The sequence below is a fragment of the Macaca thibetana genome, chromosome 1 (assembly GCF_024542745.1).
Source record: "Macaca thibetana thibetana isolate TM-01 chromosome 1, ASM2454274v1, whole genome shotgun sequence".
In the NCBI taxonomy this organism is placed as follows: domain Eukaryota; kingdom Metazoa; phylum Chordata; class Mammalia; order Primates; family Cercopithecidae; genus Macaca; species Macaca thibetana.
This window is the reverse complement of record NC_065578.1, coordinates 17,771,695-17,797,001: the sequence shown is the minus strand read 5'-3', so window position 1 is coordinate 17,797,001 and position 25,307 is coordinate 17,771,695. Positions and strand designations below refer to the sequence as shown.

The 25,307-nt window shown below is 50.1% G+C and overlaps 1 protein-coding gene across 1 annotated transcript; it reads left to right on the top strand.

Moving 5' to 3' along the window:
• The first annotated feature begins 2,980 nt into the window (after positions 1 to 2,980).
• Positions 2,981 to 24,254, top strand: TAS1R2 (taste 1 receptor member 2). The gene is made up of 6 exons (XM_050790664.1): positions 2,981 to 3,162; positions 5,765 to 6,065; positions 8,382 to 9,155; positions 13,810 to 14,019; positions 22,002 to 22,125; positions 23,326 to 24,254. Exons 1-6 carry the CDS (start codon positions 2,981 to 2,983, stop codon positions 24,252 to 24,254), a joined length of 2,520 nt encoding a protein of 839 aa, XP_050646621.1.
• The last annotated feature ends 1,053 nt before the right edge of the window (positions 24,255 to 25,307 follow it).

The following is a 25,307-nucleotide window of genomic DNA, read 5'->3' as shown; positions in this document are numbered from 1 at the left end:
TGGCAAGTGGTGCAGGAGAGACCAGGCTGGGAAGACCGGGAAAGGGAGGATGAGTGAGCTGGGGCCAGCCTGGAGAGGCCTCAAATGCCAGAACAAGGAGCTCAGACTTGATCCAGCTGGTGACGGGGAGCCCCCGGCGGGTATTAGAGCAGAGGAGTGATGAACTGAGAGCTGTGGTATGGGGTTTTCAACAGTCAGTGTGGGGCAGATGGAGAGGTGCAGAAAGGGGGTGATGAGGGTCTGCGGGGGGTGTGGTGTGGAAAGTGGGAGGGTGTAGAGAGAATCCATGAGGCAGCGGCGGGTCAGCGCTGGGGTTTGGGCCAGCAGACATGGAGGCAGACACGGGCAGTGCAAAAAAGGGCTCCCCACTATACAGATGAGGAAACTGAGATCCAGAGAGAGGAGAGTCAGGCCCAGAACCCGCACCTCCAAACACCCCTTGCAGGGCGCTTCCTTTTATTGTATGAGTCCCCACCTCCCATCCACTGGTTTACACAGGCCCAGAGAGGGGCAGGGACAGGCCCCGATCACACAGCCAATTCTGTCTCTTCCTGTAGCACCAGGAGACCTCCCCCTGTCTGCTTACAGGCCCACGGGATGAGCCTGCCCCAGGAGAGGTCAGGGGCAGGGGAGTAGGTGCCACTTCGGCTCTGCAGTGGCTAAAGACATCCAACATCCTTCAGGGTAACTTCAAGACGCTTTGGGACACAAAGGGGCACTTTCAGCTGGTCACGGAGCCCACGGTGCCCCCTGCGGCTGCTGATTTCGTCGTAAAAAGAAACAACCTCGCACTTTGGCAAACTCCCCTTTCTCCAAGCCTGCTCCGCACCCCCCAGTTTTATTTAACTTAATTCCTACACCAAATCCATGAGGCTGGAATTGTTATCCTTGTTTCAGTGGGGAAGAAACAGAGCCTCAGAGAGGTTAAGGAACCTGCACGTGCTCATCCAGCAAATAGCCCATGTCAACTCCAGGTGGGTCCAAGTCACGTGGTTTCAAGGTTCCCCAAGTAGAGTGGACACTCACAGCAGGATCCGGTTAACAATGTAGGGCTGGTAGCCAGTGTCCAGTGACGATGCAGACAGGAGGCTTGTTGCTGCTCAGAGCAGGGGAGTTTCCCTTGAACTGGTGGGCACGAATGGTTCCTAGGAGGAGGAGAAGCTCAGACTGGGCCCTGAAGGAGGAGCAGGGCTTAGCTGGGGTGGGGCAGGGAAGAGCATATTTTTATTTTTATTTTTATTTTTTGAGATGGAGTCTCACTCTGTAGCCCAAGCTGGAGTGCAGTGGCACGATCTCGGCTCACTGCAACCTCTGCTTCCTAGGCTCAAACGATTCTCACGCCTCAGCCTCTCAAGTAGCTGGGATTACAGGTGCGTTTGCCACCACACCCAGGTAATTTTTTTGTATTTTTAGTAGAGACGGGGTTTCACCACATTGCCCAGGGTGGTCTCGAACTCTTGAGCTCAGGCGATCTGCCTGTCTCGGCCTCCCAAAGTGCTGGGAGTACAGGCGTAACACACCGCGCCCAGCCGAACACGGGGTTTTCAATCACCTTTTTGTACCTTGAAGCCTCTGCCCATCAGAACCCCGGAGCCAAGCAGCCGGGTATGTGCCTGTGACAGACCCATTCTAGGCGCATGGTGTGTGGCAGGTTCCCTAAGCCTCGGCCACATGTTGTTAGGACTGGAAAGGAACAAAATAGCACTAATTGGACAAAGGGTCTCTGATTCCAGTGGGTCCCTAATTCACTGGAGCCACCTCCCCGCCTCTGACTCCTTGAGAGTATTCACCTATGAATTTAGGAATTTTCAACTTTCTGTTCTGCCCACAACCCTGCCCTTTGGTGTGGGGCCCAAGGGATGGGGGACCCAGAGCGGGTGTTGCTAGGCTGACTGATGGCAGCCTTCAGAGGGAGTGAGACCACCCCTCCCTCACTCCTTCCCCGAACCTCTTCTCCACTGTTATGTTTTTTTTTTTTTTCCAGACAATGTCTTGCTCCATTGTCCAGGTTGGAGTGCAGTGGAGCAATCTCGGCTCATTGCAAGCTCATCCTCCGGGGTACACGCCATTCTCCCGCCTCAGCCTCCCGAGTAGCTGGGACGACAGGCACCTGTCATCACTCCCGGCTAATTTTGTTTGTATTTTTAGTAGAGACAGGGTTTCACCGTGTTAGTCAGGATGGTCTCGGTCTCCTGACCTTGTGATCTGCCTGCCTTAGCCTCCCAAAGTGCTGGGATTACAGATGTGAGCCACTGCACCTGGCCACCATTACTGTTTTTTTTCTATCAAAAGCATTAACTTTGTGATGTCATGTGGTGTGGCGATGAAGGACCAGCCCCGGAGTCAGGCCATGTGGTTTGAATCTCAGCTCTGCTAGTCAGGTAGCCCGGGCTGGATTTCTTAATTTCTCAGTGCCTCCATTTCTTCATCTTTGAAATGGGGTTAGTAATAGTCCCCTTATATGAGATGCAACCATTATATGAGATGATGAACCACAAACACCGGCATGATGCCTGATTCTTACTGACAATGGCGACCACTTGCTGAACACCTATACATCACTACATGCCTGGCCTGACTTGGCTGGGCTCTAGAGCTTGGGCTCTTTTGGCCACAGTACTCTGTCTCCTGAGAGCACCTATGTCCTTTACTCCTGAAATATTTGAAATGTCAGGAAGACGAGACTTGTCCTTGGACAAGTGACAGAAGGCCAGGGCATGGCCAAGTTATCAGGATGCTCTCTCTCCTTCCAAATAGGGTTCCCCTAGACCACCTAGCCCCACTATGCTCTAAGAAAGAATCATTGTAATTCCAGCCTCCTTTCCTCCCCCTGGGCCCCTAAACATCTCCACCTGCTCCAGGTGCCCCACAGTCCGTGGCACGACCATCGCTATGTAAATGTCTGTGCAAATACCCTGGTGTCAAGCCACCAATTCTCCAGTGAGGCAGGACTACCTCCTGAGACCATCACTTCCCAGCCATGCGGCCCAGGGCAACGACCATCTGCTCCCTGTTCTTCCTGCTACGGGTCCTGGCTGAGCCGGCTAAAAACTCGGACTTCTACCTGCCTGGGGATTACCTCCTGGGTGGCCTCTTCACCCTCCATGCCAACATGAAGGGCATTGTTCACCTTGACTACCTGCAGGTGCCCATGTGCAAGGAGTGAGTCTCCAGTGTGGGGCTGGAAGTGGCAATGGGGATGGGGTGGGAGGCCAGGTCTGGTCCTGTGGGTCCTTGGGAGCTAGGCCAGGACCAAGGGCTTAGAGCACTCCTCCCCATTCACTGCCAACCCCCTTATTCTAGATCCATGCTCCTAGCCCTCGGGGAGGCCTCATACAACACGGGTTACCAAAATCTTTGACGATTGTGCTCTGAAACACTGAGACTTGGGTCATCTCAGTGTCATTTATTTTTTTTTAAATAGAGTTACAGAATGTTCAAATCTAGAGGGCTCTTAGAGGCGATCAAGACTGTTCCCACCCACTTTGGCAACTGGGGGACTCCCAATGGGTCCATGTAAAAGCCCATTTGAAATCCTTTGGGAGGCAGAATGTGATTTTTCTGTATCAAGTTCTCAGACTGCATCTTCCAAGGGCTGTGGCTGGGTGGGCAGGGGTGCTTTGGGGCCTAGAGGGGAGTTCCTCTTCCCCCACCTTCTCCATGAGCCCCTTGGGATGATGGCATCACTTGGAGATTGTGGCGGCTGGGTGCATCTGCATGTAAGCACAAAGGCTGGGACATAGAACCAGCCTGGGACTATAAAACAGTGACCTCTTGCAGAGAGGGTGAAGGTATTGTGGGAGACAAGGAGAAAGGTAGGACAGTGCAAAAGATGATTAAGGGTTGACTATAAGAAATGCATTATTTATGAAATTGGGAAAGATTATATGCTGGCTTGAGAATGGTGAAGGTGATGGCACCAGGCACAATGCTGGATTTTCTAATGCTTGTGACCATGGTGGGGAGTATAATGAAGGTGATGGTGATGAAAGTAATGGTGATGATGCTGACAATGTTGATAACAGTAATACTGGTGATGATGACAATGAGAAAAAGTATGATGGTGATGGTGATGATGATGGTGGTAACGGTGGTGATGATGGTGACAGTAGTGATGATGGCAGTGGTGGTAATAGTGTTGGTAATGATGGTACTGGCAGTGATAATGGTGATGATGATGATGGTTTTAATGATAGTGTTGGTGATGATGGTGATGGTAGTGATGATGGCGTTGGTGGTGTTGATAATAGTGATGCTGATGATGGTGCTGATGGTGGTGATGGTGTTAGTGATGGTGTTGGTGATTATGGCAGTGGTAGTGATGATGGTGATGGTGGTGTTGATGATAGTTTTGCTGATGATGGTGCTGATGGTGGTGATGGTGTTAGTGATGGTGTTGGTGATTATGGCAGTGGTAGTGATGATGGTGATGGTGGTGTTGATGATAGTGTTGGTGATGATGGTGCTGATGGTGTTAGTGATGGTGTTGGTGATGATGGTGATGGTAGTGATACTGGTGATGGTGTTAGTGATGGTATTGGTGATGATGGTGATGGTAGTGATGATGGTGATGGTGGTGATCGTAGTGATGCTGAAGATGGTGCTGATGGTGTTGATGGTGTTAGTGATGGTGTTGGTGATGGTAGTGATGATGGTGACAGGGTGGTAATAATGGTGATGCTGATAATGATGGTGCTGCTGATGATGATGGTGATGATGGTGTTACTGATGGTGTTGGTGGTGGTAGTGATGGTGGTGGTGATGTTGGTGGTGATGGTGGAAATGGTGGTGGTGATGGCGATGATGATGTTGATGACAGTGGTGATAGTGGTGGTGATGGTGGTGGTGCTGATAGTGATGGTGATGGTGTTGATGGTGATGATGGTGGTGATGATTGTCACAAGGTTGTGGTGACAGTGATGGCCCTGGTGGTGATATTGGTAATACGGATAGTGGGTGATGATGGTGATAGTGGTCATGGTGTTAGTGATGGTGCTGGTGATGATGGCGATGATAGTGATGCTGGTGATGGTGTTAGTGATGGTGTTGGTTGATGATGGTGATGGTGGTGATCGTAGTGATGCTGATGATGGTGCTGATGGTGGTGATGGTGTTAGTGATGGTGTTGGTGATGGTAGTGATGATAGTGATGAGGGTGGTGGTGATGGTGATGCTGATAATGATGGTGCTGTGATGGTGACGGTGGTGAGGGTGTTACTGATGGCGCTGGTGATGGTAGTGGTGATGGTGATGGTGATGTGAAAATGGTGGTGGTGATGGTGGTGATGATGATGATGGTGGTGATAGTGATGGTGCTGATAGTGATGGTGGTCGTGGTGATGGTGATGATGGTGGTGATGATGGTCACAAGGTTGTGGTGACAGTGATGGCCCTGGTGGTGATATTGGTAATACGGGTAGTGGGTGATGATGGTGATAGTGGTGATGGTGATGATGGAAGTTTTAGTGGATAATGGTGGTCACATTAGTGGACGTCAGTAGAGTGGCAATGGAGGTTATAGGGATGGTATTCATTATGGCCACATGGATAATAGTGTCAGTGGTGGCCATATGGGCAATGGTGATCCTAGAGATGTGGTATGGTGACAATGACATGGTGAAAATGCCGGAGTCTTCTGGAGCGGTTCCTTCTCAGTCAATGCCTTGGCTTTCCTGTGGCAGGGAGGAGGAGCAGACTGGTTCTCTTATCCCTCCCTTCTTCAATCTGGATCTGCTTCCATCTCATACTGCTGTGGCCCCTCCAGGTATGAAACGAAGGTGATAGGCTACAACCTCATGCAGGCCATGCGCTTTGCGGTGGAGGAGATCAACAATGACAGCAGCCTGCTGCCTGATGTGCTGCTAGGCTACGAGATGGTGGATGTGTGCTACGTCTCCAACAACGTCCAGCCGGTGCTCTACTTCCTGGCACAGGAAGATGACCTCCTTCCCATCCAAGAGAACTACAGTAACTACGTGCCCCGTGTGGTGGCTGTCATTGGCCCTGACAACTCCGACGCTGTCATGACTGTGGCCAACTTCCTCTCCCTCTTTCTCCTTCCACAGGTGAGGCTCCTGGGCCCTGGGGAGTGGGGCAGAGGAGTGGCTGTCTATAGGCCTCAGAGGCCACTTCTTCCAACAATCATGGGAGGTGATGATAGGACCAGAAGCAGGGTCAGGGCATTAGCCCAAATCTTGAGAAGACAGCCCAGCTTATGGAGTAAGGGCTCAGGCTTTGGAAGTGGGCAGATCTGGTTGTGCAACTTGGCACCGAGTCTTGGCCACAGTGAAGCCTTTGGCAAATCTCTTAACTCTTCTAGGCCTCAATTTCCTCACCTGTAAAGTGGGATGATAAGCGTTCCATCCCAGGACTATCTGAAGATTAGTGGTTCAACCTGTGTAAATTTCTAGCACACAGTAGGTGGTAAATAATGTTGTTTTATAAAGCATCTTACACAGGAATAAAAACTTGAAGTGCTTAGTATTATTCTGTACAGCTGCCTAGCACAAGGTCTGCCTCACAGTAGGTACTCACGAAAGAGTGATTTGTATTACGACTATTATTATAACTATTATCATAATCATGATTGAAAGTGCCAAGTGCAGTACTGGTACAGGCTACATGTTCATTAAAGATCAGCTAGCAAAAAGCGTGGCACACAGTTAGGTAGTCACGAATATTGTGATTGTTACTGTTTAATGTTAGTACTTTTACATGAAGCATCTAGCTGAGGACTGAATTCATTCTTTCATTCATGTAACAGATATTTATTGAGCACCTACTATGTGCCAGGTACTGTTGTAGGTGCTGGGGTACAGCTGGCAACAACATAGAAATCATTGCCTTCATGGAGCTTCTCTTCTAGTGGGGAGAGACAGAAAATAAGTGCAAACAATAGGTGATGCAGGATGTTAGAGGTGAGAAGTGCAATGAATAAAATAAAAATGTGGGGGCTCTGGCACATCAGTGGAAAGGAGGGGTTGGTAGAGGGAGATTGCAATTTTCAACAGGGTGGTCAGGTGGGTCTCACTGACAATTGGGCAAAGACTTGAGGGAGGTGAAGGAATGAGGGAGCCATGAGGGACCTAGGATAAGAACATTCCAGGACGAGGGGTTAGCAAGTGCCAAGGCTAGGAGGTGCCTGGTGTGTTCGTGGAACTAGATGAGCACAACTGGAGCCAGAGGGAGAGGAGAAGGAGATGAAATCAGACAGGTGTGCAGATAAATGATTGAGCGCTTAGGGGCTCTTCAAGGACTCTGGCTTTTCCTGGGTGACGTTAGGAGCTATTGAGTTCTGAGAAGAGGAGTAAAGTGACCGGACGTGTGTGTGAGCAGGGTCACCGGGCTGCCATGTTAAGCTTAGACTGCAGGGGAAAGGTGGGTGGGTAATGTTGCAGTGCAGGCCGGGGATGATGGTGGCTGGACAGGAGGGAGCGGGGAGCTGGTAGGCACTGGATGGATATATTTTAAAGGTAGAGCCAAGATGATTTGCTGATGGATCCAGTGTGACCTGTGTGCGAAAGAAGAGTCAAGGACAACTCCAGAGTTTTTGGCCTGAGTCACTGGAACGATGGATTCATCATCAATCAAGATGGGGGAGGGTGTGGATGGAACGGGCTCAGAGGAGAACAAAGGTTCAGTTTCGATTTGTGAAGTTTGAGATGTCAGACAGGCAGTTGTGGTATGCATCTGAAGTTCAGGAGAGAAGTCCAGGCCAGGGCTATCTGCTGGGAGTTGTTGGTGTGGAAATGGGATATAAAGCCGTGAGGCTGGATGGGACCACCAAGGGAGGGGGAGAGCAGCTGGAGAAGAGGCAGGGACTGAAGCCTGAGCCCAGGGTCCTTTAAGATTAAGATGTCATAGAGAAGAGAAGGAGCCAGGAAAGGAGATGGAACACTCTGTGAGTTGGGAGGAAAACCATGGAGCCCTGGAGGCAGAAGGAAGAAACGTGGTTAGTTGCTGAGCCTGATGGTGATGAGGGGGAGGAGGAAAGTGCTGTGCCCAGTAAGAGTTTCTAGGTGATAGGGATGATGGCTATGTCATTTACCTAGCCCAGGATGTGGTTCTCACTAAAAGCCAGTGTGCTGATGACTATGAGGATGATGGTGTATGTGGCTTGGCCCAGAGCATGGTACATAGTAGGTGCTCAATAATCATGATGAGGCTGAGGTAAGGCACCTGGCCCTAGGGCCCGGCAAACAGTAGGTTCTTATTGCATGGGGCTACCTGGGGACCACGATGCTTGACGATGGTGTAAACCACCTACCCCTGGGGTGGCTTGCACTAGGTGCTTCCCAAATGATGATGGTGGATACAGCCCTGGGGTGGGGGCAGAGCACCCAGTGGGGCACTCGCTCATGCCACGGCCCCTCCCCTCGCAGATCACCTATAGTGCCATCAGCGATGAGCTGCGAGACAAGGTGCGCTTCCCGGCCTTGCTGCGCACCGCACCCAGCGCCGACCACCACATCGAGGCCATGGTGCAGCTGATGCTGCACTTCCGCTGGAACTGGATCATCGTGCTGGTGAGCGGCGACACCTATGGCCGTGACAATGGCCAGCTGCTTGGCGATCGCCTGGCCCGGGGCGACATCTGCATCGCCTTCCAGGAGACACTGCCCACAGTGCAGCCCAACCAGAACATGACGTCAGAGGAGCGCCAGCGCCTGGTGACCATTGTGGACAAGCTGCAGCAGAGCACGGCACGTGTCGTGGTCGTGTTCTCACCCGACCTGACCCTGTACAACTTCTTCAATGAGGTGCTGCGCCAGAACTTCACGGGTGCCGTGTGGATCGCCTCCGAGTCCTGGGCCATTGACCCGGTCCTGCACAACCTCACGGAGCTGCGCCACATGGGTACCTTCCTGGGCATCACCATCCAGAGCGTGCCCATCCCTGGCTTCAGTGAGTTCCGCGTGCGAGACCCACAGGCTGGGCCGCCACCCCTCAGCAGGACCAGCCAGAGGTCTACCTGCAACCAGGAGTGTGACAGCTGCCTGAATGGCACCTTGTCCTTCAACAACGTTCTCAGGCTCTCTGGGGAGCGTGTCGTCTACAGCGTGTACTCTGCGGTCTACGCTGTGGCCCACGCCCTGCACAGCCTCCTCGGCTGTGACCACGGCACCTGCACCAAGAGGGAGGTCTATCCCTGGCAGGTGAGGGGGTGGCTGCCATAGAGACTGCAGGGCACCTCCATCCTCCTCTCTTGGGGTTCTGGGCAAATGGGTGTGAAAGGGCACGGGTATCCCATTCTTCCAGACACATAGCACTAGTCCTTCCTGATGCCAAAACAAAATTGCTTTTTAAATTAATTTAATGCTCACCATTCAAGATAGTAGTCTGTTCTTGGAGATTCAGGTGGAATTCACCAGAAGGAAATCCCACAGGCAGTGGGAACCACAGCCCCGCCGCCCTACCTCCCCCCGACCCAGTCTCTCCAGGGTTGAGAGCCTGGGACGAGCTTGTGTTGTCCTGTGGACCCTCTAAGGCCTTGCATTGCTTTTATGGATCTTCTCATTACCCTAGTTCTCTGTCACCCTGGTTCAGACATAGACTTTAAATCTGTTCTTCTAGCTTAACACACACATCCACATCCACAGGCACACACAGAAACCCCCCCACCACGAAGCCTTCTGGGATATAGAAGGTTTCACTGAGGATCAGAGGAGCAGAGGGGATTTACATTAGAGATGCACACTTTATACTTTGCTATTGGAGATCTCTGTTCTTAAACGGTTCCTTGGCTTTTTCGTAGTTTGGGGCCAGCCTCCCACCCTGTTGCTTAGTCACTTCCCTAAACCCTGCCCATCTTCCCTCTTTGTTCTCCCCTTTCGCCACTTGCTAGATCCCTCTCCCATCTTCAAATAAGTGTTCACTTCTTTAACAGAACAAATTAGTTTGCTCTGAAGAAATGAGAAAGTTGCTCTTTCTCATTCTATTTAATTGTACCTCTCTATCCCATAATCTCAGATCCTAACCTTGCAACCATAAGCACTTTTCTTTTAAAAGATTACACTTATTCTTTAAAAGGAATTCTGGTGCCAGCTGGTAAAAATACTGCCTATTGCTATATGTCCTGTTACATTAATAATATACATAATTATCATGGGTGCTTTACTGCTCTTTGAGTGCCTACTAGGCGCTGAATGCCTAGTATACATCACATCTAACTCATGACCCTCCTGTGAGGATAATCTACAGGTAGAAAAACTGAGGGACAGGAAGTCAAAGTGACTAGCCCGTGATCGCTCAGTGGTAAGTGGTGGACCCTGGTTTTGAACCCAGGTCTGGCCTGTTCTGCTGTGGTTTTCCCACTTCACCTTCCAGGCATCCTCCCAGCTGCAACTGGCAGGAGCTATGATGAAAGACAGGTGACAGCAGAGACCAAAGGGCACCAATCATAGCAACCAGGATGTCCCATCCCTTTTGTTGAGCACCTACTATGTGCCAGGCCTGGGGGACCACCAACCCAGGAGGAGATGAGGACCGTTAAGAAGATCTGTCTGCCAAGCGCAGCAGGAAGTCAAAATTGCAGCTGTGCACGGGGCAGGGGCATCATCACGGTGGGAGAGGGTCAGGGAAGGCAGGGCTGAAGTAGGGAGTGAACAGACACTGGACCTTCCAGGAGGAGAGTGGGAGAGTGGTGGCCTGGCCACGTGGTCAGGCTCGAGTGGCAAAGACTGAGAGGTGACCCAAACTGCAGGTGATACTGGAGGACATCCAGTGCCAGGTGAAGGAGAGGGGGGTTTTGTCCAGAGGCAGCAGGAGTTCCTAGAGCATTCCAAGCCCTGAGATGACGTTCTTGAGACAGCCCAACAAGCCAATTTAGAGCTGGGGTGGGGGATGATGCAGTCAAGTAGCAGGGAGCCCAGCCCACCCTATGTAGGCTTCACCCAGGGTCTCCACTGGCATAAACAGAGTCCTTGTGTGAATTAGAAAATGATACCCTTTTGTGCATACACGTTAGACCACGATGCTCTTTGGCTTCGGATGGACGCAGACCTGTGGCAAGCGCATGACTTGGTGACCTGAGTCGGCTGGATTCCAGCTGTTCCTCCCAGTTGTCCTAACTGGACCCATTCTTGCAGGGCACAACCTGCAAAATGGTATGTGGTGTCCTTACTACCTCCCACCCTCCTTGCCAGGTCACACCACGACACTCTGTTTATTTTTGTTGTAACAGGTATCCCAAGTTGTGATTGTGTTGATATCCTTTGTTTGTTTATTGGCTATTCCCCACACCTCCCAAACAGAGGCCAGTGAGAGCAGGGACCCTGTCAATCCTTTCCAACGCCATATCCCAAGTTGCTGGCACTGGTCTGGCTTGGCGTTGCTTCTCAGTGAATATTGAATGGATGAATGAATGAATGAATGAATGGGTACTTATGTGCTGGACACTGTGTTCACCTCTTTACGTGAATTCTCAGTCATGCCCAGACAGACACTGTTGAGCAGATACTGTGACTATGTGGGTGCTCTCCCATACACAGGTGAAACTGAGGTTTAAAGAGGTGACAGGCACCCAGCTAGGGAGTGGCCAGGGGTGGTGATGAAATAGTGCTGGAGTAGTGGGGATGGGCACCGCTGTGAGAGGCGAGGCAGAGAGAGAGGCCTCGGGGGCGATGAGAAGAGTTGGAGATGACACTGGGTGGATATGCTGCCCGTGGTGATGGTGGTGGTGGGGTCAGATCAGTGGGAGTCTGGGTAAATCCAGGCTGGCAAATTTGTGGCCATCCCAGCAAAAATGCTCAGTAGACTAGCAGGGTGTGGTGGCTCACACCTGTAATCCCAGCACTTTGGGAGGCCAAGGCAAATGAATCATGAGGTCAGGAGTTCGAGACCAGCCTGGCCAACTTGGTGAAACCCCGTCTCTACTAAAAATACAAAAAATTAGCTGGGCATAGTGGAGGGCACCTGTAATCCCAACTGCTCAGGAGGCAGAGGCAGGAGAATTGCTTGAACCCAGAAGACGGACATTGTAGTGAGCTGAGATAGCACCTGTGCACTCTAGCCTGGGCGAGAGAGTGAGACTCCGTCTTAAAAAAAAAAAAAAAAATTCAGCCAGTCATTGAATCATAGAGGGTCAGGGTTGCGAGGTCTTCTCAGGTTCTGGTCCAATCCTTTTATTTCACAAATGGGGCCCTTGGCAGTGGTCTGGCTCTTCCCCACACACCTCTCTCCACCCCTCTCCACCCCTCGGGCATCTCGGATATGGCCCACCTGTTCGTACGTTGTGAGGCAGGTGGCGGTGAGCTGGGCAGAGCTTAGCAATCAAACCTGGAATGGAATCCCAGCGCTGCCACTACTAGCTGTGCAAACCTGGGCACATTTAATATCTCTGAGCCTTGGTTTTCTCATCTGTTAAATGGAAGGAATCATATGTACCCTGTTGAGTTACTGAGGGCATTTGCAATCATGATGCAAATTACCTGGGGCAGCTAAGAGGCTGAATGTACTCCTCTTCTTCTTCTCTGACACCAAGTGCTGGCCTCAGGAGAGAGTGCGGGGCTGGAGAGGTGGACCTGAGTCTGCCTTAAATATACAGCTTATGCTGGGGTAGGGGTGGGGCTAGATGGGGAAGGGAAGACAGGGTTCAGCCTGATGAGGGAACCCCAAGGTGCCCAAGCCCCTGCCAATAATAGTCTAGGCTCCCACCCACTCAGGACAATTACAAGGCCAGTGCTTTCTGACCCCTTGAGGGTGATATCTTGGATCCCTCCAGTCCCAGGTGCTCAACCCTGCTTGGGCAGGTCACTACAGAGGTGCAACATGGACACCCAGGACCTGACTCCCAGGGGCCTCAGCCATCCTGATCCTCATCCTCAGGCGGACCACCTGGTTGGAGCCTCCTTCTTCTTGGTGCGAAGGACCATTGCCCTTGGGCCTAGAAACCTGTGCACATTCCAAAGAGTCCTTCTGAATCAGGACCTCACCCGTCGGGCAGGGAAGAGCGAAGGCCAGGACCGGACTCCCTTGGCTACCTGTCTGTGTGTCTGTCAGTCCCTGAGGCCAGGTCAGCCCTAAAGGTGTAGCCGAATGGACACTCCCATTTATGGAAGGAAAATCTAGGAGCGAGGTCCATGGGATATTTGAGCTGAAGTCCTTTCAGGGTTAGCCCAGCAAGGTTCAGAAACTTGCTCAGAGTCACACAGCAAATTGCGGACAGAGCTGGGACTGGACTTTAGGTTGGAGGATGCCCACCTCAAAGTGTGCTCTAGTTTGTCCCAGCTGCTGCCTACTGAGAGCGATGGGGGGCTGGGGAGAGACTGGAATGAGAGCTGACGCTAAGGTCTGGGGAGACAGGAAGGACCCAGGGATCAGGGGAGATCCCAACTGACCTTTGCAGGTGACAGAGACAGTGGACTCTGTACCTCATCTCATGTATTGGGTTCCAGAGGGATGACTGAGGTAACTTCCAGGGAAAAGGAATTCTATTAGCACCTTGGTAGAAGTGATTCCTGTCTCAGGCTCTGCTCTAAGTCCCTAACATAGATGAACTTATTTTTTTTTTTTATAGTTTTTATTGCTCCTACTTTGCAGAAGAAGAAACAGGTTCAGAGAGGTTAAGCAACAGGCCCAAGGTCTCACAGCAAGAGGCAGAGCTGAGGCCTGAACCCAGATATATCTGATTCCAGAGCAGAGCTCTCAGCCACTGACTCCTAAACTGCCACCTTTTTGGAGATTTATTGCCTCCATATTACCGAGTTGGAAATCAAGGCTAGTGGAATGGTAGAATCTTTCCCAGGCCCAGGAAAAATTCTGGCTCGGTTCTGATGCTAGCTCCACTTCCCTTCCCTCTGACCCTGCCAGCTGCTTAAGGAGATCTGGAAGGTCAACTTCACTCTCCTGGACCACGAAATCTCCTTCGACCCTCAAGGGGACATGGCTCTGCACTTGGAGATTGTCCAGTGGCAATGGGGCCTGAGCCAGAATCCCTTCCAGAGCGTCGCCTCCTACTACCCCCTACAGCGACAGCTGAAGAAAATCCAAGACATATCCTGGCACACCATCAACAACACGGTCAGCCAGGGGGCCTCGTGGGTGGGCAGGCCGGGGGTGGGGCCTGGTGGGTGGGCGGGGCCAGGGGCGGGGCCTGGTGGGTGGGCAGGCCTGGGGCTCATGCTGGAGTTGCTAGGGCTGTTTTCATTATGGACAGAGACTAGAGATTCTTTATCAATTGCTGGGAGATTCTTTATCGATTGCTGTGGGGGATGTCTGTTTGTGGGTGTATAGTCTGGGGTCCTTTCATTCCCCCATTCATTGGGAACTGTGTCTGTTTAGGGCTTTCTAATTTCCCAGGAAGAGGGGCTCAGGGGCCTCTACAAAGTAAACATTCACTGAACATGTGTGTGCCTGGCTTGGTGCTAAGGATTTCAATTCTCACATCAACCCTGGGGCAGTGGTCCCCAACCTTTTTGGCATCAGGGACCGGTTTTGTGGAAGACAATTTTTCCATAGACTGGGAGGAGGATAGTTTCTGGATGATTCAAATGCATTACGTCTGTGTGCTTTGTCTCTATTATTATTGTTATATATAATTGTGATATATAATGAAATAATTGTACAACTCACCATAATGTAGTATTAATGGGAGCCCTGAGCTTGTTTTCCTGCAACTAGACAATCCCATCTAGGGGTGATGTGAGACAGTGACAGATCATCAGGCATTAGATTTTCATAAGGAGCACACAACCTGGATCCCTCACATGCACAGTTCACAATAGGATTTGTGCTCCTGTGAGAATCTAATGCAGAGGTTGATCTGACAGGAGGTGGAGCTCAGGCAGTAATGTGAGCGATGGGGAGCAGTTGTAAATACAGATGAAGCTCTGCTCTTGCTCACCTACTGCTCACCTCCTACTGCATGGCCAGGTTCCTAACAGGCCACAGACTGGTACTGGCCTGTGTCCCGGGGATTAGGGACCTCTGCTTTATCAATAACTGCTAGGATCTCTATTCGTGGGTATACAATCTGGGGTCCTGTCCTTCCCCCATTGATTGGGAACTATGCATGTTCAGGGCTTTCCAGCTCCCCAGGAAGAGGGGTTCAGAGACCTCTGCAAATTAAGCACTCACTGGACATGTGTGTGCCAGGCCTGGTGCTAAGGACTTCAATTCTCATATCAACCCTAGGGCATAAATGCTACCATTCTCTCCATTTTATAGGTTAGGAAACTGAAGGCACCGAGAGGTTGTGTGACTTGTCTGAGACCACACAGTTAGTCCGTGGTGGAGGTTCTCTGTATACAGCATACAGCTAGTCTGTGGTGGCGGTTCTCTATATACAGCATTCAGGCTAAAGCCTGTGATATGGCTTGGCTCTGTGTCCCCACCCAAATCTCATCTTGTAGCTCCCATAATCCCCACATGTTGTGAGAGGGACCCAGTGGGAGATAATTGAATCATGGGGGTGAGTCTTTCCTGTGCTGTTCTCCTGATAGGAGATAAGTCTTACAAGATCTGATGGTTTTAAAAATGGGAGTTTCCCTGCACAAGCTCTCTCTGACTGCTGCCATCCATGTAAGACATGACTTGCTTCTCCTTGCTTTCTGCCATGATTGTGAGGCCTCCCCAGCCCTATGGAACTGTAAGTCCATTAAACATCTTTCTTTTGTAAATTGTCAGGTCTTGGGTATGTCCTTATAAGCAGCTTGAAAGTGGATTAATACAGCCTATCATTGGATACTCTTGTTTTAGTATGGTAGCTGTGCCTTCAACTGAGTCTGACATCTGTCAATCTAAAGATCCATTATTTTACCCTCTTTAGAGAATAGACCATCAGAATTCTGCCGGAGTAGGAAGGGATAGAGACCTACCTTGTGGAGTTGGGGAGGGGATCTAGGGATCGAAAAGCTTCTGGAAGAGCCTTCATCACTCTCCTTTGCTAATACCCTGCACCCTCTTCCCCCCAATCCCCGACAGCACACTCTATCCCCAGTTGCAGAGGTACCTGAGGCTGTGCATTTCTGAGTGCCTTGAGGATTTTTGTGGAGTATATTAGGGTGGTGTCTGTGTTAGTTTCCTGGGGCTGCCATAACAAAGTATCACAGACTGGGGTGGGTGGGGAGCTTAAACAGATGAAATTTATTGTCTCACAGTTCTGGAGGCTGGAAGTCCAAGATCAAGGTGTCAGCAGGGTTGGCTCCTTCTGAGAGCTGTGTGGTAGAATATGTTCTAGGCCTCTCCCCCAGCTCCTGGTGGTTTGCTGGCACTTATTGATGTTCCTTGACTGTAGATGCACCACCTGTATTAGTCCGCTCTTGAATTGTTACAAAGAAATGCTAGAAACTGGGTAATTAGAAAAGAGGTTGAATGGGCATACGGTTCTGCAGGCTGTACAGGAAGCATGATGCTGGCATCTGCTCAGCTTGTGGGGAGGCCTTAGGAAACTTACAGTCATGGTGGGAGGCAAAGGGGGAGCCAGCTTTTCACATGGCTGGAGCAGCAAGAGAGAGTGAAGGAGGAGGTATCACACACATTTAAACGACCACATCTCACAAGAACTTACTCACAGTCAGGAGGAGAGTGCCAAGAGGATAGTACTAAACCATTCTTGAGAACTCTATCCCCATGATCCAATCACCTCCCAATCACCTCCCACCAGGACTCACCTCCAACATTGGGGATTACAACTGGACATGATATTTGGGTGCGGACACAGATCCAAACCATATCACCACCCCATCTCTGCTTTCACCTTCAGGTAGTGTTCTCCATGTGTCTGTCTCCAAATTCATCCCTTTTATGAGAACACTACTCATATGAGATTAGGGACCCACCCTCCTCCAGGATGACTTCATCTTAACTAATTATATGACTATGTTCCTGCAATGACCCTATTTTTGAATAAGGTCACATTCTGGGGTCCTGGGGACTAGGTCTTCAAGCAGGATATAGTTTAGCCCATAACACTGTCTTAACTTGGGTTTCTCCCAGAAAGCAGAGCCTGAGATAAGGGCTTATGTGCAGAAGATTTATTCCAGGACATGATACATGGACAGGAACAGGAGTGGGAGACTGGGAAGAGTTCCACAGGGAAGAGGGAAAGTTGGTGCAAGAGAACAACCTCAAGCCAGACACTACTCTGAGCAACTGGAGGTCAATCTTACTGGGACCTCCCGAAGAGCTACCTTAGCATTGTCTCCCAGAGATGGGTGGTAGTAATCCACTAGCTCCCATTGCCTTGTGGTCGGGGGTTGCTCTGTGGGGTGTTAGCTCCAGAGGTCTCCCATGGGCATTTCATACGGCAGCCTTAGGGCAGAACACAAGACAGAGCTGTGTAGCCAAGGCCAGGTGCTGACAAATGGCATTTGCTTGAAATTGGTGACTGCAGGAATGGCTAGAGTAAGTGGGTAGAGAAAATATGAGGCAGGCCACAGAGAGGTCCATTTCTTGTTCCACTCAGTGACTTTCCATAAGCCTGGGGAGTCACAGACTTTTTAGACTTTTTAGAGCAGCAGCCAGCTCAGTCTCTAACAGAGAGCTGTTTGGTAGACTTAGCCACAGCCCAAGGTTGTCACTGATATTCATCTCTCTCTTCTACCGACCATTCTGGATTTCTTCACTCCCAGCCAGCATTTGGCTGCTCTCAGTCACTTGCCTGGGTGGTGATCCAGACCTACCTCCCCAAGGTTTCTGGGCCCTTAGTTGCCTTGCCTTTCTGCGCTGTGCCTGCTGCAGATCCCCACCAGCAGGTGCACTGGGATTGAAGCACCCAGGGTTGCCAGACCTACTCCTTGGGTGCCGGACCTACTCCTTCCTACTCCACTCGTGTAGCAACCACCTCAGCTCTACCCACAAATCCAGGTCAGTTACCTCTTCCTTTCTTGACCTTCTCATTCACTGGCATGAGGACCCCAAAATGACCACATGGTAATAATAGAGCCCTATAGTGTCTGCTGGTGGAAGTATTCCCCCTTTGGGGACCAGAATCTCTATTCCAGCAAAGTCTAAGATTGTAGAGAGGAGAAGCACCAATGCTGCAATGGGCCCATGAGAATAATGGTGCATGTAACCAAACTTTCTGGTTGCTGGATACACATATTCTAGCTGTTGGGGCCACAACATATACACAAGCCATTCATTCAAAACTTCATCTTAAAGGGCAGTGTCCCCACGTTGCAGGGCATTCTGAAGATGGTACCTTAGCTGAGCTTTTAGTATGCCATCTCATCCCCTGGTTAGATAGGATACTTCTGGGTAATGTGGTATATGTTAGGATCAGTGGAGCCTCTGATCACGTGCCCATGTCACACCCCTTTACCATGAAGTTGACTCCTGATCTGAGGTGATATGGTATCCTGCATCAGTAAATCATTTGCTCTGGAAGCCCTCAGAAGGTGATGCTGCACTGAAATCAGGGAAGGAAAATTCTTATGAGGTTGAAACACTGCTTCTTCCAGAGAGAAAAGGATCTGATGTAATAGATCTTTCAGCAGTTGGTTGGCTGGTCTCTTTGAAGAATTGTGCCAAGTCAAGGGCTCAACATGGGTCTCTGATGCTGGAATGTTAGGTGTTCTGCAATGGCAGTAACTAGGTCAGCCATGATGAGAGGAAGCTCAAGTGAGAGGAAGCTCAAACTGTTGGGTTCATACCTGTAGCCTCTATCCCTGACATCATGGCTACTCTGTGCAGGCCCTGGGGTGGCTGAGGACAGAAGCCAGCTGACCTCTGTTGGACAAGTCCTCCTCTTCCTCCTCCTCTTCCTCCTCCTCCTTCTCCTTCTCCCTCTCCCTCTCCCCCTCCTCTTCCTCCTCCTCCTTCTCCTTCTGCTGCTTCTTCTTTTTTTTTTTTTCTGAGACAATCTTGTTCTGTTGCCCAGGCTGGAGTGCAGTGGTGCAATCTTGGCTCACTGCAACCTCCGCCCCCAGGGATCAAGTGATTCTCCTGCCTCAGCCTCTCAAGTAGCTGGGATTATAGAAGTGCACCACCACACCTGACTAATTTTTGTGTTTTTAGTTGAGACACGGTTTCGCCATGTTGGCCAGGTTGGTCTGGAACTCCTGACCTCAATTGATCTTCTGATCTCGGCCTCCCAAATTGCTGAGATTACAAACATGAGCCACGGTGCCTGGCTGGGACAAGTCAACCTTTCAATCTGGTTTCTATTACTCTGTGTTTGCTCTCTGGTTTGCATTAACATGAGACACAGAGATCTTCATGCTTTGTGCTCACTCTCATGGATCCATTCATATACCTTTCCCCAAGCAACCTTGTCTCCATTCTTCCACTCTTGCTCCTTCCAGGCCCCTGAACAACCAGCCAAGCTATTCCATAAGTCCAGGATCTCAGGAATATCCATCCTTCCGGACATCTCTCCATCCACACAAAGCAAACAACCAAGTGTTCTGCTTGCACATCTCTACAAACAAGCAGTATCTCCCATCATTACTGTCCTTCAGGATTCACCCTGAAGAAAGCTTTGTATCCCTGAAAAAAGCTTAGTATGGCAGCAGTCCACTGTCAGCTCACATTAACATATCAAACCAACCTACTTGTGAATCATTCCTGAATGTTCTCCTCTATTTATTTGTCATAAAGAATCTCTCCATAAGGTCTTATGTGTGATTTGAGGGAGAGGCATTTGTTATAAGAGAAATAGATACAGGAGTCACGATAATTGATTTAAGAAATTTACTTGGACCCACTGGCGCTTCTTGGATACCATTTCCCTTATATGAAGACTTGCTTTTATTCCTGCCTCTCTACAAGACTCTGTGAATCTGATAGTCACTTGATGTCCTGGGGTCAGGTACTCAGTTTCCATAATGGCCCAGCAGGACTCCAAGAGTTGATTTTCAAGTAGTGAGTAGCATGTTGTGTAGAAGGCATGGCATTGTTGCATCTCTCTCTTAGGGCTTGCCAATTCTTATAAGCATAGATAACTCAAACATCATCACATCTCCTCGATCGTGTGGCCCCAGTGGCAGGATCTTTTACACAGAAGCCAGGGCCTTCTTCAGAGTCATTCTCTGGACCTGTTACCTTCTGCCTTAAAACTGAAACCCTTCTGAATCACCCGATAAATGGGTTGGAGCAGTATTTTCAGGAGCAATTTATGTTGTCCCCCAAATCTAAAGAGGTTCACAAAGTGCCATACTTTCATGGTAGCAGGAGTAGGGTGGATGACTTGTCTATATCTTAGAATGGATGTCCTGGCATTCTCTGTACCGTTAGCCTCCTAAAAACATCACCAATGTGACAGCACCCCCAACCCCAAGTTTTGAATCTTTGTAAGGTTTATCTCCAACCCTCTGGCATTCGTAGGTCTTACTTGGATATAAAAGTCCTTGCTACTTTCTACTAACCAGGTCCAATTACCATGGTGTCATGAATATCATAGACCGGCATGATATTCTGCAGAATGTCAAGATGAACAACTTTCCTGTGGACTACGTTGAGATCGAGAGTGAAAGAGTAAACTCTGTGATAAGATAGTGAATGCTAGTGATTTGATAAGATAGTGAGTGTTAATGATGTAACATCTTTCTTCTTTTTAAACACAGATGTTTATAATAATAAATTTCCCTCTTAAGTATTGTTTTCACTGTACCCCATTAATTTTGGTACATTTAAAAAATTTTTTTTTTTTATGATAAAAGACATATAACATTTACCAATTTATTTTTAAGCATACATTTCAGTAATGTTAAGTATATTAACGTTTTTGTGCGACAGATCTCTAGAACTTTTTCATTTTGCAAATTTCTAACTATTCCCATTGAGCAACTCCGCATTTCTCCCTTCCTCCAGCCTCTGGCAACCATCCTTCTACTTTCTATTTCTATGAGTTTGACTACCTTAGATACCTCCTATAAGTAGAATCATATAGTATTTGTCTTTTTGTGGGGTTATGTTGCGTTTTTATTTTCATTAATTTCAAGGCATTTTCTAATTTCCCTTGTGAATACTACTTTGATCTATTGTTATTTAAGGGTATGTTGTTTCATTTCCACGTATCTATGAATTCCCCAAATTTCCTTCTGTTATTGATTTCTATTTCATTAGATTGTTGTTGGAGAACATACCTGTTATTATTGTAGTCCTTTCAAGTTTATTAAAACTATGTTTACTATTTGCTATAAATAAATAGCAATCGTGTCAGAGGCCAAAATTTTCTCCAATGTCTCCCATTTTATCTTTGGTTTTCCCTAGATATTCCTTCTTTTTTTTTTTTTTTTTTCTTTTTTTTTTTTTTGAGACGGAGTCTCGCTCTGTCGCCCAGGCTGGAGTACAGTGGCGCGATCTCGGCTCACTGCAAGCTCCGCCTCCCGGGTTTACGCCATTCTCCTGCCTCAGCCTCCCGAGTAGCTGGGACTACAGGCGCCCGCCACCTCGCCCGGCTAGTTTTTTTTTTTTTTGTATTTTTTAGTAGAGATGGGATGTCACCGTGTTAGCCAGGATGGTCTCGATCTCCTGACCTTGTGATCCGCCCGTCTCGGCCTCCCAAAGTGCTGGGATTACAGGCTTGAGCCACCGCGCCCGGCCGATATTCCTTCTTAAATGCAGTCTCAGCCTTGCAGTTATTTCGGCTGTATCCCTTGATTGACGTGGTGGTGAGATAGAGGGGAAGTGTTCTGTAATCCTGTGATTAGGTCTCAATCTTTCAATAAGCCTGTGCCCCAGAACTGTGACCTTCATAAGTGCTTCTCACCCCACCCCCTTAGGTAAGACAAGAAGGCTAGAGAGGGCTGGAGTTGGGATTTTCTCTTTTCCCATGTCAGTTAAGTTCTGGTAAAATTCACATCAGTTGGGTTCTGGTAAAATAGTTTCCCTTGAGGAAAGGCATTTGTTAAGCAGAACAGAATGCTCTGAGCATATTTCAAAATGGCTCCTTTCCTGCTAGAAGCATGAGGGTTTTTTTTTTTCCCTACAGTTTCTACCCCAAAAACATAGGGGGCTCCTAGACTTCCTCCCCTGAACATCCTGCTGGTTGGAGAGGGGAGGAGGCCCCCAGAATGTGGGAAAAGAGGACTCAGGGTCTCTTGCCCTCCCCCCTCCAGATCCCCGTGTCCATGTGTTCCAAGAGGTGCCAGTCGGGGCAAAAGAAGAAGCCCGTGGGCATCCACATCTGCTGCTTCGAGTGCATCGACTGCCTTCCCGGCACCTTCCTCAACCAGACTGAAGGTATGATTCGCGGGCCGAGCACTCCTGCCCTGCCCCTGCCCCGCCCGTGGAGTCTCTAGGGCTTGTCTCCTTTGGCAGGGTCTCTGGAGTCTCCCCCAGGGGGTGTGAATGTCCAAAGCCCAGGGACCTGATCTGATTCCTCTTGTATCCCCCCAATACCTAGTGTAGAGCAAAATCCTCCGTACAGGCTGCTTCAGAGAGGGAGGGAGAAGGGAAGCGCCAACACTCCCCCAAGCCGGACTGCAGCTCATCCCACTCCACACACACATAGCCCGGGGCCCAGGGCGCCAGGCTGGGGAACACCCACTGGATGAATGAATGAATGAATGAATGAATGAATAGTGTTTGCAATAGGAGGAAAGTTTCTGGAAGACAGGGAAGACACTCTCTCATTTATCCCTCTGGCTTCCCAAGTGCCTAGCATAGCTCAAAGCAGAGCCTGGTTGCTCAGTGGGTGCTTGTGGAATGACTTCCTTGATGAGAAGAATGATCATTTCTCCCCGTAGAACATAAAATCTAGGAATGTGCAGACAGCATCACCTCGGTCCACATTAGTGTTTAGCACAGTTCAGAGTTGGAGCTCAATTTTTTTTCATGACTTCATGTAAATTACATGGATGAAGACATTTACCAATACAAGTATTTTATATGTACCTAGCAGACCACAGGACACAGAGGAGGTGGTGAACGAGTTTGTGGAATGATTTCATTGGCCTTCCTCCCACAGTCAGTCAAAAGCAGGGAGGTGAGGGCTGGGTTTTATCCATCTCTCTGTGGCCTTCCACCCCAGGTCCCTATCACAATGGATGCTGCTCAAAAACACATGTATTGAATGCATTCTTTGAGTAAGTAGTTGAATGCCTCTCACACCAGAGGGTGAGGTCTTGGAAGGGAGGAACTATAGTTGGTAGGCTCTGGGTCAAGGAGACCTGGGTTCAAATCCTGCCTCTCTAACTTGCTGACTTCGGGCAAGTTACTTAACCTGGCTGAGCCTTGGTTTCCTCATCTGTGAAATGCGGTTGCTGTGAGGATTTGATGAGCCAATGCACATAAGAGACTTGAGGAGTATTGGCTGTGAATGCAAGGGTTGCCCTTGCTGCTCTCTCTCCATCCCTGGGGCCTGGCCCTGTGCAGGGCTGGGAGGATGCAGGTGCTTGGGAGACGGGCTTGGCTAATGGGAGTCGCTGTGGGCTTTTGCAGATGAATTTGAATGCCAGGCCTGCCCGAGTAACGAGTGGTCCCACCAGAGTGAGGCTTCCTGCTTCAAGCGGCGGCTGGCCTTCCTGGAATGGCATGAGGCACCCACCATCGTTGTGGCCCTGCTGGCCGCCCTGGGCTTCCTCAGCACCCTGGCCATCCTGGTGATATTCTGGAGGCACTTCCAGACGCCCATGGTTCGCTCAGCTGGGGGCCCCATGTGCTTCCTGATGCTGACGCTGCTGCTGGTGGCATACATGGTGGTCCCGGTGTACGTGGGGCCACCCAAGGTCTCCACCTGCTTCTGCCGCCAGGCCCTCTTTCCCCTCTGCTTCACCATCTGCATCTCTTGTATCGCCGTGCGCTCTTTCCAGATCGTCTGTGTCTTCAAGATGGCCAGCCGCTTCCCGCGCGCCTACAGCTACTGGGTCCGCTACCAGGGGCCCTACGTCTCCATGGCGTTTATCACGGTACTCAAAATGGTCACTGTGGTGATTGGCATGCTGGCCACAGGCCTCAATCCCACCACCCGTATTGACCCCGATGACCCCAAGATCATGATCGTCTCCTGCAACCCCAACTACCGCAACAGCCTGTTCTTCAACACCGGCCTGGACCTGCTGCTCTCAGTGGTGGGTTTCAGTTTCGCCTACATGGGCAAGGAACTGCCCACCAACTACAACGAGGCCAAGTTCATCACCCTCAGCATGACCTTCTATTTCACCTCATCTGTCTCCCTCTGCACCTTCATGTCTGCCTACAACGGGGTGCTGGTCACCATCATGGACCTCTTGGTCACTGTGCTCAACCTCCTGGCCATCAGCCTGGGCTACTTTGGCCCCAAGTGCTACATGATCCTCTTCTACCCGGAGCGCAACACGCCCGCCTACTTCAACAGCATGATCCAGGGCTACACCATGAGGAGGGACTAGTGCCACCCGGTGGCGTCTGGGAGGGAGGGAGGGCCACGGCGTTGGGAGGTGGAGGCCAGAGGTCTTCCCTGGCTGGTTCAACCCCAGAAAGAAGCAGGGAAGGCATCCCCGACTACTCCCACCTTGCCCTGGTTAATAATTTAGCATTCCTTAGAGGTCCTTTGCATCTGGGCCATTTTTACCCACTTAGTGATGGGTGTCTTAAAACATCCACACTTCATTGCTTTCCCTTGACCTATTTTACACGCCAGGCACTGCCATCTTCTAGGAAAAAAAAACACCCAAGGTGACCTATTGGTCTCCAAGGACAAAGTCTCATTTAGTAGCCTACAGCTGCCATCTGGCTGTCGCAGTGGGCACCTGCGGGTTGCAGCTCATTCCCTCACTCATGTTCAAGGCAAAGGGAGGCCTTGGGTGCCCTGGGCTGGGTGCCCTGGGCTGGGTGCCCTGGGCTGGGTGGGCTGGGCTGGTCCAGGGTTGGTGTGGGCGGGTGGGGCCTGCGGGTCAGCACGTGAGCTCGGATAGTGCAGCCATGGCTCCATTTGGTAGCCGTCTCACATGTCCATTTCCTTTCCTTATTCCCGAAGCGCTTGGGCCCAGGTCCCTGGGTTATCTCTAAGGGATGGCCAGGCATAGCGTGCTTCCCAAATGCTTGTGAATAAACCTCACTTGGGTGAAATGAATGCACTTCCTTCCTGTTTTCTGACGTCCCCTGAGAAAGAACATATGGAATCAGGAGACCTCAGTCTCAATCCCAGTAGTGCCACTTCCAAACTGTGTGACGTTGGGCCATTGTGTTGACTATGAGAGGACAACAGTTAACATTTATTGCCAAGTCCCTGGTTAAGAACTTTACTACTTTACCCATGTATTCCTCACAAAACTCTATTGGTTGTGTGCAATTATGCTTCTTATTTTACAGATGGTGGGGTGAGGGCAGGGGCAGGGGCAGGAAGAACTCAAAGAGGTTATGGAGCTTACCCAGAGTCATAAAGCTTGTCTGAGCACCCCCCCTTCCCCTCCCCAGAGCCCATTCCTGGAGCCACTGTCCTC

Excerpts from the sequence above, each read along its gene's own strand:
- TAS1R2 (XM_050790664.1), top strand. The coding sequence starts at position 2,981 with ATGCGGCCCAGGGCAACGACCATCTGCTCCCTGTTCTTCCTGCTACGG. Across the intron at positions 6,066-8,381 it reads CCCTCTTTCTCCTTCCACAG|ATCACCTATAGTGCCATCAG; the intron begins GTGAGGCTCCTG and ends CTCCCCTCGCAG. Across the intron at positions 14,020-22,001 it reads GGCACACCATCAACAACACG|ATCCCCGTGTCCATGTGTTC; the intron begins GTCAGCCAGGGG and ends TCCCCCCTCCAG.